Source organism: Manis javanica, chromosome 16 (genome assembly GCF_040802235.1).
Source record: "Manis javanica isolate MJ-LG chromosome 16, MJ_LKY, whole genome shotgun sequence".
Lineage (NCBI taxonomy): Eukaryota > Metazoa > Chordata > Mammalia > Pholidota > Manidae > Manis > Manis javanica.
Window position 1 is genome coordinate 27,176,091 of NC_133171.1, and position 16,354 is coordinate 27,192,444.

Here is a 16,354-nt window from a genome sequence, read left to right on the forward strand (position 1 = left end):
CATAAAGTTCAAAAGAACCAGGTTGTCTGGTATGGGCTGAATTGTGCGTGTGTTCCGCCTATCCCCCGATTCCTACATTGAAGTCCTAGCCACTGTACTTCAGAACATGACCTAATTTAGAAATCAGATGGATCGCAGGTGTAGTTAGTTAGGATGATATCATACTGGAATAGGGTAGATCCTTAATTCAATATGACTGTGTTCTTACAAAAAAGGAATTTGGACACATGGGGAGAATGCCCCGTGAGGACGGGGGTTATGATACCACAAGGCAAGGGACTTCCAGAAGCCAGGGGCAAGGCCTGGAACACACCCCTTTTCTAGGGCTTTTAGCGAGACATGGCCCTGTGACACCTTCAGCTTGGACGTCAGCCTCCAGAGCTGTGAGGCAGTAAACTTCTGATGGGTAAGACACTCAGTTTGTGGTGTTTTGTTACAATAGCTTTAGGAAGTTAAAATCTAATGACACCTAAGAGGGCTGTACTCACTTGAAAATGAGACTTCAGGCCGGGTCTCAGTCTGTGGATAAAGTGAAGGTTCCTGTGGCCAGGATTCAAACCTGGCCCTGGTCGGCTAACTCACTACACACATGTGGGCAATATGTCGCTATTGACTCTACATAAAGAGCTCCACCCAGTGCTCTGGGTGACACGGTGGCACAGCTGCAAGGCTGCAGGAGAGCAGAGCAGAGAGAGGCTGGAGTGGTGGCAGCGCTGAGGACAGAGACTGAGATGGCAGCACGGGTAGAGAGGCCCAGAGGCAAAGATGGGCTTGCTGCATGCAGACTTGCTCTGAGTGGATGGGATTCTAGTGATTGACCTGCCACTGTGTTAATAAAGTTGGGTATAAAATCTTTCACCCTAAGAATGTTCTATTGTCATTTTCTTGGTCACACTGAATCCATAGTGAACTTGCCCAGGGCTGAAACCCACTGGCAAGACACAGTCCAACCTCTCAGTTGTAGGAAAATGTTATACCAGCTCTATGCCTAGTACTGGTGGTGAACCACGGTGGGGAGGGTGAGGACCCAGGGGTTGGGGGTTCTCTGTAATAAAACCAAGATAAAAAAATCCACACATCTGTGCCTAAGTCCATGATGTTCCCCAAAGCTAGTGGATCCTGGGACAGAGGAAGGGCGAGCCAGCAAGTTAGGATTTAAATTCTGTTTTTGAATCTTTGAGCCCAGAAGGGTGGCCTCTAGAATCTCTGAGGAAGCCTTGACTTTCTGTATCATCATTGGGTTTAATTCACTGCTGGGAAAGACCTTGAATATTTGATTTTGGAGAAAGGTTTTCAGTTTTTTCTAGTTTGTGGATACTGAAATGAAGTTATGATTTGATACTCAAAAGGAAAAAGATTATCTTGCTAGCAAATAGGGTTTTGGGGATCAACAATTTGTAGAAGTGAGCACCAGCCCTGGTTGCAGGGAGGCACAGCGTCCACCTCTAGCAGCTGAGACGGGCTGCCCACGGCACCAGGTGTGACCACGTGTGGTACCACCCCCACGTGTTTGCAAGGTGCAGCTTTAAAAACAAGACCAGATGTAGAATCTGTGTACTCAGCCTCCACAGATAACACTTTTCTTCCCCCATCTAGAGCCTTGTAAGGGGCTCTGGACCTGATGGCTTTAGCACTTGACAGAACCTATCAAATTTTTATTAAAATCCCCAGAGCTGGAGACAATGACGAGCAGTTTGCTGGATCATAGGCAGATTTTCCTTAAGGAGAAAAATATTCTCAGCATTGCCGCCTCCTTGCACACAATCTTACAGAATGGGAGCAGCTGTTTTGTGAATTATTTTTGTGATGGAGGGAAATCTTCTACCTTTTATTCTTTGCAGCCTCTAGTGGGCAGGCAAAAATACATACACATGCACCTATATAGCTTCCCTGATTTTACTCCTTCGTCTCTCTGTGTTTCTTAATTCCTTCTTTTCTCCCCCATTTCCTTTTTGATTTGTGCTGTGAGGAGAGACGGTTTCTCATGGCTGAGCTCCTCCCTCCGGATGACTTAGGAAAAATTATAGGGGGAAAGACCAGCTCCTGTAACAGGGGCTCCAGGATAACCCCTCTGCCTTAGAGGGTTCCGGAGCAAGGAATGAACCGCGGGCTCTACAGTTCAGAACAGGAAGGACGTGTCCGAGCAGGCTGCCCATCCTCCTGTGGGCGCTGCAGCAGCAGAACCCGGGCTGCCTGGCTGGTGGAGCTGCTGGGAGCTGAGGCCCAGGACTCGAGAGCAGACACTACATGAATCAACACCAATTTAAGGGGAAGACTATTCCAACCTTGGAACGCCACTTTATATGTCTCAATACATGGTCCACTATTTCATCTCCAGGAGAGCTTTGATGGTGCCCGCCCCTCTCTCTGTTCTCATTTGCTACAGCCAGACCATCGGGCATGCAATGAATGGCAGAATGAAATGTCAGCACCCAAAACCAGATGGAGGTGGGGGTGGGTGAGGACACTGCTAAGAGAAAACATGCATCTCACTCAAGGGGCACATTTGGTCCTTTCCTTTGTGAAGCTGAAGGTGAGGATGAGGCGGCAATGATCCAGAAACATGGGTCAGTACAGGTCATGTACTGGGAAGGTGGGCCCCACCTTCTCCGTGCATCCTGTTGGGACCTCAGTGTGCTAGTTCTGAGTACACTCAGAAGGAGACCGAGCAAAGTGTTCTGGAAATACCTCCCATTAATTCCCACGTAGGTCTAAAGCCTTCTGGGGCTAAGTGGTTATAATGCATCATTTGGAGAAGACAAGCTATGGTCTCTCCCATCTAAGCAGTTATGCTCAGCTCCAAAGCCACATTTTGAGCACATGTGGACTGTACTTGGGTGCCTCAGTCCTAAATGGTAGTAAGGATAACTGGGGTTCTCCTAGCTGAGCCAGTAGCTGAGGTCACAGGACTGCTCTGCTGCTAGCAAGGCACCCCACTTGCCTGCTCTGGTCAGCCGCCACTTTTTCTTTTATGGAAATAGAACCCTAACGTTTAAAAATACACATTCTCAACTTTAGACTGAAATATAAATGCTGCATAAATCTTCATTTGAAGGAAAACTGATTCATCAGCAAGATAAGCTCTACACAGAAGTAGTGTTGAGAGACCTGTAAAGAAATGAGCTTTAAAAGTTTTGCAAGGGATAGCAAATATTTAAGGAGCTGAGCAGCAACTTGGTAAATGTTATACCAAGGTGAAAGCAATATAGTGTGTTCTTTAAAAGTTTTTCTAGCTGACACTATGGCATCCGAACTAACTCACTCTCATTATTTTGAAGCATTTGTGATACATCTTATTTTGTAACAGTAGGTGTCATTACAGAAAAGCACTGTATTTGAACCAATTAATTTTAGATATGCTTTCCTTACATTTTTTTCACTTGTGCCAAGCCCTAATGTTTCAAAAAGCTCATACAAATTACTCATAAAATGTTTCATAAAGGATCATAAACTATACCCAAAACATTCTTCCTATGATAATACTCCCTGGAAGATATAAGGAAATGAAAACTTTAAGATAGAATTGCTTAGGAAACGTAACAAACTTTCCACACATGTGACTTTAAATTTACCAACCACAAGTGATCCAGATCTTTATGTTGAACTTAATCCAGTGAAAGAAGAATTGGGATTTTTAATTAGCTCATCATTTAATAAACTTTTCTAAGCACATGCTGTCCTCAAGGCCTCTGCTGGCACATGGTGTCTATTTGGGTTTCTGAACAGAGAGAAATAGCGGTACTCAGAGGACTTCATAGAAATGGAAAGTAAGAAAAACATAAAGGGGTGTGTCTCTGAGTGTTTCAGCAGCCAATTACTCACCAGCAATGCATCAGTGATAAGTTATTATGTATATAAGGGACCCTAGTCAGTGGACAGAATGCCTCACACCAAGTGATAAGACCCCAAGTATCTGATGAGTCAATGAATGGCCACGGGTCTCTGAGTCTTACTTCTTTGGTGCCAACACCCATTCTTCTCCCTCTGTTGGGCTTCCCTGGAGAACTGGGTGCAACGCTGGCTTGACTGTAGCCACTCAGATACCTCCCCCATGTCTGTATTCCATCCATCCTACTTGTAACATAAAAACCCTAGGGAAGTTAAATGTGGCTCCTCCCTGAAAGCTGGGGCACTCTCCAGTCTTGCCTTATGGTATATAAACACTTGCTTGCGATTTTAGTGTAGTGCCTACAGGTTTTGATAGGAGGTCTATCACCTATTGTGTGACCCAGAGTTCAAAAAGTAGCAAATAATTCCTTTTGCCCTCAGATAAACTAGATGGATGACATGATCAATGGAGAAACATGTTTTTTGCATTATTTTTTTGCATGAAGTTTTGTGAAATTTGAAGTAAATTTTTTTATTTATAAAGATAATATTTTGCTTTTGTAAAAAGATGCTGAGCAAAACACTTTTTTTGAAACAGATTTTCAGTGTGCAAAGATGTTAAGTCCATGTGCTCATATTTAGAAATCTGAGCAGTTAGGAATTTGTAAGTTTGGTTTTTTTTGAAAAATACAATCATATAAAATCTTTGTGAATAAAACGTGAACAAAAGAAGCCATACCTTGTTATAATATCCACCAAGAGTCTGTTGCACTCCTTGTTTCCCAGGAGGTCCCTGTATTAGAGACAAATCAAAGATAAATAAACCTACCAAACAATGTGAATTTAATAAGATATCTAAAAACTCTTGGAATCTTACAGTTAAGAAAAAGGAAGAGTCTATTCAGTCAGATATTCTCATTAATAGAGAATTACAGGAGCATTAACTCACCAAGTTCCTAAAGGTATTTCTAGGTTAATTCCTAGCTTCGAAGTGGGAACATGTAACATTTCCCCAGAAGGTCAGCCATCAGCATATTCTTTATTAAAAGGAATGGTACCCATAAAATTCCTCCAGGAAAGAGGTTGTAGCTTCAGTTTATTTTTGACACTTATCATAGGGTTGTGATCAAAGTATTACAGAAATGTGTGCCCGTGTGTTAACTTAGAAAAAAATGGAAAAATGATTTTTTTCTATTGCTTTACTCTTTTGAATTTGGGTGAAAAGGGGCTGCACATGCACTTTCAGGCCACAAAAACATGTCTCCTCTAAACCCTCAGACTTAAGACATTTAAATATTCATAGTTTTCTGTTGACACAGAAATATTTGTTAAGTATGATCATGAGCTTTGGATAGATAGGAAAGAAGTACAGACATTTGTCTGTCCCTAAAACTTCCAGGAAAAGATGAAGGGAAGAGTTTTCCAAGTTTTTCAGGACTTAGCTTTGGGGAGAGAGTCATAGAAAATACAAAGCTTAGCATTATTTTAAATCAAGTAGGTCAAGCCAAGAGAGTCAGCTATTTCAAGAAAAGAGACTATATATTTCATCTGGACCGCGAAAGCTCCTAGGAAGAGAGAAAATAGTATAGAAGCCAAGTTCTTTATGTTTTACTTCAGAAGAGGAGACAAAGACTCTGACTGAGCAAATCAAACATTACTGTTATATGGAGATGTTTTTTTAAAAAGGGAATGAAAGCTTTAAAAAATGAAAACAAATCTTAAGGAACAATTTCTAGCTGTACACACTGATGTAGGTTAACACCTTTGGTATATTAAAAAATTAATGTTGGTTAACATTTATGACAGGTGTTTCATGTGACTGAAGAGCTTTTCTAATATGAAATCTGCATTATGCCACTAAATGTAGAGGACATGAAGCCGTAACGGGGGATATCTGGCGGCCGGTTGGAATAACTCCTGAGTAAACAAAAGGCCTCACAGTAACAGAGCTGGCAATAATTGGAAAGAAATTATGCTGTTCCCTTGCTGAAATAAAAACAGAACTAACACCAGAAAAGAATTCTCAGGGCACCATATATTTTTCAAGTTCTTTTTCTATGAGCCAGCTTTGTGTATTCTAAATCAGTTTGATGAAGAAAGGATGAAACAATTATTGAGTCAGGGGTTGTTGCAAAAGGTTTCTAGCCAAGAAGATGCCAGTGAGAAACTCATTCTTGAAACTTAGGAGACATAAGATTCCATAACAAAAACAAAGAAAAAAAAAAGATTCCACACGAACTGTTCCTTCTGCAACTTTTTAATGAAGTAAGGAGAAATTTAAATATCTATATAGTAGCAGAACAATTAATAAAATGGTATCTCAAATAGAGCAAATAATCAATCAAGTAATAATAGCCAGCATATTTATGGAGCATATTCTGTGTCAGGTGTTATACAGGGTTTTATGTGGATTAACTCCTTTAATTCTGACAGTGACACCATGAGGTATATACCATCATTATTTCTAATTCAAAGATACAGAAAATGAGGGTTAGAAATGTTAACTGGCCCAAGGTCACATTTCTGGTGAGTGGCAGCACTTATCTTTAATGTAGGCAGCCTGGGTCCAAACTCATCTCCTCGACTATCTTCACTGAAAATCATTCTCTCAGCCTAAAATAATTTTTGCACTAATTTTAAAAATCATGCTGGCTGGCTGTGACCTAGAGAATACTGGGTGATAACCCTTCCATGTTCTACCTACCATACTGAAATGGAAAAAAAAATCAACAAATCTTGCCCTTGGCATTTCTTACGAGCCAGCCCCATGCATGGCGCAGAAGGGGGTGAGATACGCAGGCTGCCTTTAGACGCAGTCCCTCTGCACAGTGGAGGGAAGCCCCTCTGTCTAGTCTTCGCATCTCCCGTCTATCTTCACACATTCTCTCAACCCATGATAAGGGGATGATGCCTGAAGACGCCAAACAATTCCTCCCGATCCACAACTGTACTCAAAACACATTTTATTTGCAGAGGCCGGGAGAGCACGTGGTCAGAGGACATGAGAAGTGGGTGCCTTCTGAGGGGTTCTAGAGGGCAGGAAGGAGGAAGCAGCGGCAGGAGGGGTTGTGTGGCACCGAGCAGGTGGAGGTGTGGGTGAGAAGAGAGAAAACCGCAGGAGGGAGCTAAGGTTTTAAATCACTGGGTGAGAACGCGTCTGGTCTACAGACCGGCTACCCGCCCGCAGCCTAGGGCTGTCCTCTGCACACGGAACACACTCCTCGCCCAGGCTCCTGGCCTTGCTTTGAGCGTTCCCCCGGGGGGAGGGCAGGAGAGCTCGGGGCAGCTCCCCCGTCTAAAGGCGGTCCAGGAGCACAGCTCACTCAACAGAGCCACTGGACAGTCACAAAGTCTGAACTGCATTACTCAGATATCCACAAGATTAATAAACCCATAAAAGTCACCTCCACATTTTCTTATGTTCTGTGCTTGAGAAAATATGTCATGTCCACGAAGTAGTGCTCCCAATGGGGTCGGTCTGCAGTGTTAGGCTCTACTACCTAATCTGCTGACGAGCGTTTGGGGGGCATTTTCTTTCTCGTTCTTTTAGTTACTGGGGGTACTTTGGGTACCACAAATCCCAAGTTCAATGCAGCAGAGGTTTATAGGGAACAGTCAACCCTGTGGGCAATGCTTTACACACACCCTCCCAGAGGGCCGAGGGAACCACGCGGCAACACCAGGTCAGAGTCCCCGGGTGCCCTGCCTCCACGCTGAACGCAGCCAGTGAAGCAGTGACTCACAGCTCGTTCCAAACCTGTCAGAAAGAAACCATCTCCTAGTGATCAGAGAGAAACGCTGTGCATGTAAATGCCAAGAGCTGCTGTCTGTTTACTGCCACAAAAACAATACAGGCCCTGGGGTCTTGGAATTGGTGGCTGTCCTATAGCCACAAGCCAAGAGATGTGCTATTTTTCTACTTTCCATTCTGGTACAAAGTAGGGCTGGACAAAATCCAAGGAGTTATTTATTTCCAAATTTAGCAAGAACTGTCCGTCTTGTAGACTATCCATCAACAATGAGGAAGAAGGTAAGACCTGTAGTAAGTGAGAGGTCTCCTGCCATAATACAGTGTTAGGAGATGCTCCTGGGCACTTGAGAGGTCACATTCTCTGAGGTTTGCAACTGTAAGGACTCATCAAGGAGATGCGTAGATGGCCCAGGCTCAGGGGAGCAGAGAGGCCAGTTGTGGAGGGCACATCAGTATTGGCTAATGCTCTCGGGAGCCCTAGCAGGAAAACCAATTGAAGAATCATGGGAAGAAAAAAGGTCCCATTATATTACTAGGATAGTAACCTTTAAATAGCTATACAGAAATCATGACTATACAATGTCTCTCTTTCATGCAGCTCTCCTTTATTCTATTTGTATTGGGTTGGGAAACATAGGACATCTGGGTTAATGTGATGAGTACACAATTATAAAGCAGCTTTGAATGTCTCATGAACTCCAGGGAGATACACCTGCTCAGGACCCAACTGTGCTCAGGTGCAGTTACCTGCGAGGTCTGTACACCCAGTGTAGGTGGGATCCTGATGTTTCTTACTGCAAAGAACTACACCTGGTGCGATGAAGTGAGTTAAAGCTATATGCAGCTTGGGAGCATATCCTCCCAGCAATAGTTTAAAGCATTTAAAAAGATTTTTTTTTTTTACTAAAATCTTGCTAAAGATAGAAAACAGAGAAATATCATGTCTGCCACCAGCGTCATCAGACACACAGTGTAAAAATGACGACCTGTTTGCATTACCATCCCCTCAGTGGATTTTGGTTTTGGCTGCAGATTCCCAAAGTGTAAAATATGGGAAGAGCTCTGTGTTAAAACCACGATTCTCCAGTCCCGGCGGGAGCTGCGCTCTCCCTCTTCAGCCGTTCACGCAGTGCCCTGAGCTCGGAGGACCCAGCTTCTGCCTTCTATCTCCTTCCCTGGTCTTGGCTGTAAGCCCTCTGCGCGCGTCAGGAGCAGGGCCTTCCGGGTCAGCGTGAGACACCCTAGACATGCCGAGTCCAGACCTCCACGGCTACTCAGCCACTCCACTCCTGCTCTGATCCCCCCTCCTGAACGGTCTTCCTTTCCCTCTTTTCTCTGAAAGCATCCTTCCGTTCTTCACAGCTTCTGACCGGGCCCCCTGGAGCCATTGGGATGCCACTCACTCCTTGCCCCATACCTCGTCAGTCTCTTATTCGGAGCTCCTTTCAGGATTCACACATACGTATTTTCAGGTTATACACAACTGCCTTCTGGCCCTGTGGGTTTCCAATTAGCTTCAGTAACAACCTTTGAAATACCAAAAACCTCTGTGAAAAGTTGTACTGATCAACTCTCTTTAAAACATGCTAAAAAAACAGCTTTGCTGGAAGAACAGACAGGAAGTTTGTTATTGGGAAGTCATTTGGGTTAATTTTCAAGGAACATTTCCAATCTTCTAATGACTAGTAGAGAAGGCAGAGATCAGCAAATTTTCCCCCCTTGTATTACAAAAATATCATTAGGAAGCCTAAACTCATTGCTAGAAATTGTAAGAGGAAGCATATTTCAAATATATAGCAATTGTTGGAAAAGCTAATGCCACAATGAGCCTCTCTCATACATATTTCTCTCTGTAACATTATCTGTGACGTGGTAAAGCACATTTACACATTGATCACGGAGGCTTGTGTACAGTCCGTTGTCCCAGTTGGAAAGAAAGGACAAGGGATTTTCATCTTTTTATGTTATTATAATGTAGGATGCAGTGCATAGTAGCTCACCTCTCCCTGAAAATGTCCGCTGAATGCGACAGAATCATCACTTTTTACAAAAGGAATTGCGATGGGGAAGCCAAATTTCCTGCTTGTTGGTTTGGGTTTAAGTTAGAAATGGTACCAAACCAAGCAGAACAGAGGTCTTGCTTCTTCCAAATGCACAAAAAAGAGGGCCAAGAGATTTAGATTAAACTAAGAGTCTGGCTAAATAAAACAAAGTTGCAGTGAGCTCCAGATGGGTAGAAAAGTGCTTATGGATGGAATTTTGACCAGAATTACAACAAAGACAGTTATTGCCTAAGTTGGAGAGAAAAATCAATAGTAGTGTTTTGATAGAAAATATTAGGGAAATCTGTTCCTTTAAAAAAAAAAACACACACAGATCCTTTTATTTATCTTAAATATTTGCTTTACATGAAAATTTTTTCATTGTCTCTTGGGATTTAATCATGTAAGTGAAACAGTAGTAATTTTATAATGGATTCTTTTTTTTTCTGACAATGCTTCTCCTACAGATTTTTAGTGACTAAGGAGATACCAACACCCCAACCCCCACATTGCTGAAAACTCTCAAACAGCAAAATATTATTTCTGAAGCCAAGAGAAGACGCATCGAATGTTCAAGTGTTTGTAATATATTTACATTTCAACACAGAGACCTCAAAGCTCTCCTTTTTGGAATCACATGGGAATGTGGGCCAGATGGGATGTATGAGGTGAAATTTAAGCTTCCCGGGAAGGATCTCTTGTTCCTGAAAATATCTCATAAACTTTCCGGTCTTTGCCTAAAATTTCATAAAGACAGATTGGCTTATTTTTTTTTTTTGGTTCTATTACCAGCTCAAGTGCAAACATTCCGAGGAGATGTAATCCTAGTGTTTCATATTTACACAGCTTGGGGTGATTCTAAAGTGTGTACATTTACATTTTCTTGGACGACAGGGTAATGTGATTGCAAAACATGTTTTCTTACTTGACTATCATAATAACTGAGTGAGGTGGGGGTTATTATATTCTCCATCCGACAGGGAAAAGCTGAGAGACTGTCCCGCAAATCACACAATGAACAAATGCTAGAACCAAGGCATTCTTACGGATATATTCTTACGGATTATTTATTAAATATTTCCTGAGAACATGTTGGGTGAGGCAGAAGGGGGGAAGAGTAAACGGATGGCCGCCAGGGCGGAGGGACAGGAGGACACCACCGACAGGGTAAAGGTGTGGAAAAGGAGCAGGACCCTGAAGCTCTTGTTTCTGCTACGGTCAGGCCAAGGCCCCGGCTTCCCGGCACGAGGCTCTGAGAAACGAAGTCACTTCTTCTGCATCGAGCCTCAAGGTTAACTTTGATTGTAAGAGGTGGGGACTCAATAAATACGCTCAGGGAAAATGCAGGTTTCAAGCCAACCAGGACGATTTGTGTCATCCATTTGGTCAATGCACAAAGATATAACCACGAAACTGGAAGGGCCCTCATCCTTAAACAGATGTTTTCATTCACATTGAAAATGGAATCTACTGAGTGTTGCTGGGTGATGAATAATAAGTCAATGAATACATTTAGGTCAACATTCTTAGACGGATGAAATGTCCCTATTAAGACTTGGACAGAAGGAAACAGAAAGGAGGGGAGCCAGGCAGATAGAGGAAAAAGTTGCATGAGAACAATAATGTCAGAACTGGGAGACGTATCAACACTTTGCTTTAGAAATGGTAGGTCCTGAGGTGGACAAAAATAATGGGCGGATGGCAGAGAATAATAAAATGGGATAATGATAATAATATTAATAAAAACAGTTTCCCTTTGAAAGTAATAAGTGTGTGGCGGGGACATACATGATTGCACTTTACTCCTGCCACAATCCAATGAGTTAGGTATTAGTCCTACTTTACATGTAAGAAAAGGTTGACTCTCTTACCTGAGGTCTTGCAACTAGCAGACAAGGGCTAGATTTCAACCCATGTCAGTCTGATCCCATAGCTTTGTTATTTTTAACTCTTTCCCTTCTCTACCTCACAGAGAAGGGTGACAAATGGGAAAACAAAATAGCAATTATCTTAAAACTCAAAAAAAAAAATCAAGTAGGGCCTTCAATGGTAAGGGATCACAGGATTCCTTAATGAGATGCAGAATCAATAAGGCCCACAGAGAGAGAGAGAGAGGGAGAGCTCTGGACCACGGTGTGGATGCACATTGTCAAAGATCCTGCTGATGAGAAGAGATCAAGAGGAAAGTGAACTGGACTGGGGGAGGGTCAGGACAGGAAAGAGCCGCAAGCAGACCACAGATGGACTGAAATCACGGAAGGCTCGGATTAGAGAGGAGAAGATTTCTGAAAGGGAAAAAGGAAGAAATGAGCAACCTTAGTCAGCGTCTTAAATAACGTTTGAAGTTCCAATGACACAGGATGAGAGGCAAAGAGTCTTAGCACTTATGAGACGGTAAAAGAAAAGGAAAAATAAAAATGGTCATAGTTGGTGGAAGAAGGACTAGCTGACCAGCAGGATAATGTTGTGTGGGGATGATTTTGATAGGCCTACATTCCTATGAGCACGAAATTGCAGAGAACAGTCACCGGGAAGTTGTCACACTTAGTAAGGAAAATGAAATACCCTTCAAATAAGACTATAATACTGCCATTCAACTTGTTGTGGCAGAGAGACTTGTGGATTAGCCTTCTGGAGTCCTGGAGGATTTAAGTGATACAAAAATACACCGGGTTAAGCATTCATCAAGGACATCTTTTGGGGACTTCTTTTGAAAATGGTAACAAGCAGTTTCCTTAGAAGCCGTCAGTGAGACGCTGCTTCTTGGTGAATCTCTGGAAATTCTGAATAGCACTATAATCCAGGATCTACTCTTGTGTTATCCAGCCCCACCCTCTTCCCCGCACCGTGGCATATAACAGCACCATAGTTTGGAAGAGCCATAGCTCCTAAGTGTCTCAGTCTAAGATACTGCCAAGCATCCCCTGTTCAGAAGCTCAGAAGCAGTGCGATTGACGAGTGAGCGGCTGCAGCAAAGGCAGCTTCTGCATCTTGAAGGAGAATTTTTCACATCTGCCACTTTGGACATTTTTCAAACTCATTCCTCTGAGCATTCCAGGAAGTGCTCATTTGAGCTGGGCCTGCCTCTCCTGGTCTACACACTGAGCTGTGTAATTGAGGGAACTCAAGCATAGGCAGTTTATGGTTGTATGAATACGCAAAATACTCAATATGTGACCTGATTGTTTTCCCAGATCGCACAGTCCCTGATTTTACTTGTCATTTTGAAACAGGAGTGGGAGGGACAGGCTGTGACAGTGAATTCATTCAATGGGCATAATTAACACATTTCATAAAAGCAGATTTTCTAAATTATGCTATGAAGCTCCAAAGTTTTTAGCGATTTCTTTTCCAAGGGAGAAAAAAAAAATCATTTTTAAAGGAGCTTCTTTTCCCTGATACCATGAAACAAACCAATCTCATTGGCATAGCGCCCGCTGCATTACTGATAGAGTGGGTCATTTTGGACTGATTTCCATGGCATGATGGTTAGAAAAAAAAGATGCCTCCCCTAATGCTGTTATTTTGCTCATCCATCCATAAAATATGTCATACTCATCTCTCCCCAGCATGTCCTGCAAAAAGAAAATTATTATTTGTCAGCTTCCTGCAATATGAGGAGCAGCGGGAACCCTGAGAGTGGCTTGCCACCCCACAGAAGCAACATCGTTGACCCAGCGCAAGGTGATAAAAGCCACAGGGGCATGAAAACTAGTAGGACGGGGATGTGGGCAACACATTATTTATATCCAGCGGTGTCCCCAAAAGCTCACCACCAGCAAACACCATACCTGGAGAATAAGAGCACCAGCCATTGCCCCCTCTGCCCTCAGGAATCTCACAATATACCGCCCAAATGAGGGGGGAATTGGCTTACCCAGCCTGCACCTGTCAGTGCTTTGAGCTTCCATTTACTATAATGAAGTGATAACATTCACTCTCTTTAAAAGTGTTGGTAGAATGATATCCTTCCTGTGCAGAGAAAATGTATTTTCAAGGCGAACTGCTGGGACTTATGATAAGCAGGCTGATGGTGCAGGCTTACACACCACCAAGCTCCACAGGGGTCAAGAACCCCTGCAAAGTTTGACTAGTTGGGGACATCCTCAACAGCTCTGGAAAAAGCAAAATGAACAATCCTAGGTTTGATTTTGGGGTGATGGTAGTCTCCACTTTGACCTCAAATGTGTGCCATCAAGGTTTCTCTCAGATCTGTAGGTTGTACTTGTGATAAATCCGCAAGTGACAATTCATGGTTCAACTGAAGCCATGGTTACAGCAGGCATACTCAGGGGAGTTTCAGGAGAAAACAGAGGTGAATTCATTTTTCAAACACCCAGCCCCATTCCACAGAAGATTTCATGCAACAGAGAATGTGCTGACACTCTGGGCCAGTGAGGAAGAAATTAGTGATATTAACCTTTACGTATCCCGTAGGGTGATTTTTTCCAGTTCTTAAAATAAAGTTGGAATATTTCAAGCATTCTGAAAAGATAAATCCCCATGAAATCCAGTGTCACTAAATCCTATTTGCTGTATTTGCTCCAGAACTTTTTTACTTTATAATGAAATTATAGCTGAAGCTGCTTCAAGTTTCATTTCCTACCAAATTTCCATCCAAAATTTGGGTCCTCCAGATAATCCTGGGAACTGGTTGCTTCTCTGTTGTGGAATTTCTTTCAGTCTTGCCTTTTATCAAAAGAGTTTCTTACCAGATGGTCATTGTTATGCAGAGAAAACTGGCTGCGTGGATTTAGCTAAGCCCCTTTCTTTACAAGGCCCAAAGTTTTGTTATTGTCAAAATGGAGAATCTGTTCTTGTCTACCTAACAGAGTTATACAGTGATAAAGTTGAACACTGTATGGCACTATTTTTGGAAACTTTGCCATCAAATACAAACTCTAAGATGATTTGGGAAACAAGTCTCCCTTTCTGAATCTCTCTCCAGGGCCACTCGCATTTATCAAGACATTAATGTTTACCCACCACAAGGAAATGGTGTTTAATCCATAATCCACGCACTGGGCCAACTAGCAACAAGGTTGGTGGCCATGTATCAAGGATTTCAACTGTTCTGTTCCATCACTGCTATAACATAATGCATGTCGGTGCAGCAATCTTAATAGTCATGAAATCTTAAAAGATGAAAGAATCAGTAGCTATAAGACAAACTCCTTTTCCACCAGAGTGTAGCTATTAGTAAAAAATTTAGAAAGTCAGAAAGTAGGTAATAATGAACCACTGCTGCTGTTCATAGGGTTAAAAAAAAGAGAAGTAATTAGGGAACTGAATCCAAGCGCGCGAGTTTTCAGGCTCAGCCCGATGGCCCCAGCTGCCCCCTTCATGCGCGCCTATGTATTCTGTGGCTGCACAAGGTGATGCCGGAATTTTAGCAATGTTGGCAACAGCTGTTTTGTCTGGGACCATGACCCCAGGGAGGGACAAGTGGCAATAAAAATGATTAACTGGCCATATCTCCATTTTAAAGGTCTTACGTGTCTTTATTTTTAAATCTGAGGAAGTCATCTTATTTTTATTAAGAAATGAAATTACTATCCAGCTGACTCATATAAATGGTTAGGCTCATTTTCTCTGAAGATATTATCATTATAGTACATGATCTTTAGCCTTTAATAGACCGAAGAGACTGAGGTTCTTTGAAAGGAAAATGGAGACATCTGACCTGATCGGTTCAATGCTAGAAGAGATGCTGAGACTATGAACTGGATTTGCATTTAGACATGTTGAGCCTCAAAATGTATATAGTCACATACTGGGTGTTTTAACAAGAAATCAAATGTTTTAACCATACTTTTTGGTCATCCACTTTATTCAGTAGAGCAAAATGTGTTTGGGGCATTAATTTGTTTTATATGTGGGCCTTGCTATATGCTGAAAACAATAATTTTGTACCGTGGTCCTCAGAGCATAGTAAAGTTGGAGATGTAAGATATGAAAGTTGGGGGTGGTATGGATAATGGGGTACAGGCTTGTGAAGGCATTAGTTCTATGGTGTTTTGAGGGCTATAACCCAGCCCACAGTCTATCAGAAAGGGAGCATCATCAGGGCTAGTGGTGGAGAAAAAAAGACCGACTTACACGTGATGAGAGTCTGCCCTCAATGAAAAATATAGTAGCCACCGGGCCGAGGCAAGACTGAAATTAAACAGGCTACTATCAAAGCTCTGTCAGTTTTCTTTTTTCTCTCAGCAAACAAGCCTGTTCTCTGTCTATGCAAAAACTAAAATGATGTGCTAAAGTGATGTTAGTTTTAGGGTTATCCTAAAACTAGGAACTTCATCCTATCAAAATAAAAATCTAACCACCTCAGGTAAAAACACACATATTAAGGCTTACAAAAGGGAGATGTGACCCAGTGATTACTTTCCTTGCCACTTATTACCCACCCTCAATACCTCCACCACACTTGCTTCCACCCACATAAGGCCATTTGTGATAAAAGTCGCTCAACTCCAAACCCCTTTCTGGCACTGTTCTTCTCCTAGCTTCTTTACATTTCCTGAATACATTGAGCTCTTTCTACCTCAGGCCCTTTGTACATCTTGCCCTTTCTGGTTGGGAAAGTCTTGCTCTGGCCCTTACAAGGCTAGCTCCTTCTCAAGTAATGTCACCTAGCTGCTCAGAGACGTCACCTGGCTCCCTTCAATTAGAGTAACAACTCTTCTTTCCAAATCACTTGCACATTAACCAGTTTATTCCCTTGTAGCACCTC

General features: G+C 42.5%; 1 protein-coding gene across 6 annotated transcripts in view; it reads right to left on the reverse strand.

Annotated features, from left to right (window-relative positions):
* Positions 1-16,354, reverse strand: part of COL19A1 (collagen type XIX alpha 1 chain) — a 286,095-nt gene that overhangs the window by 78,405 nt on the left and 191,336 nt on the right. For all 6 annotated transcript variants that reach the window (XR_012125983.1, XM_073224021.1, XM_073224019.1 and 3 more), the window contains one exon: positions 4,568-4,621. Coding sequence is in view for 5 of the 6 variants with exons in the window: in XM_073224021.1 (XP_073080122.1) it covers positions 4,568-4,621 (54 nt within the window). In the remaining variant the exon portion in view is untranslated. The remainder of the gene's footprint in view (positions 1-4,567; positions 4,622-16,354) is intronic.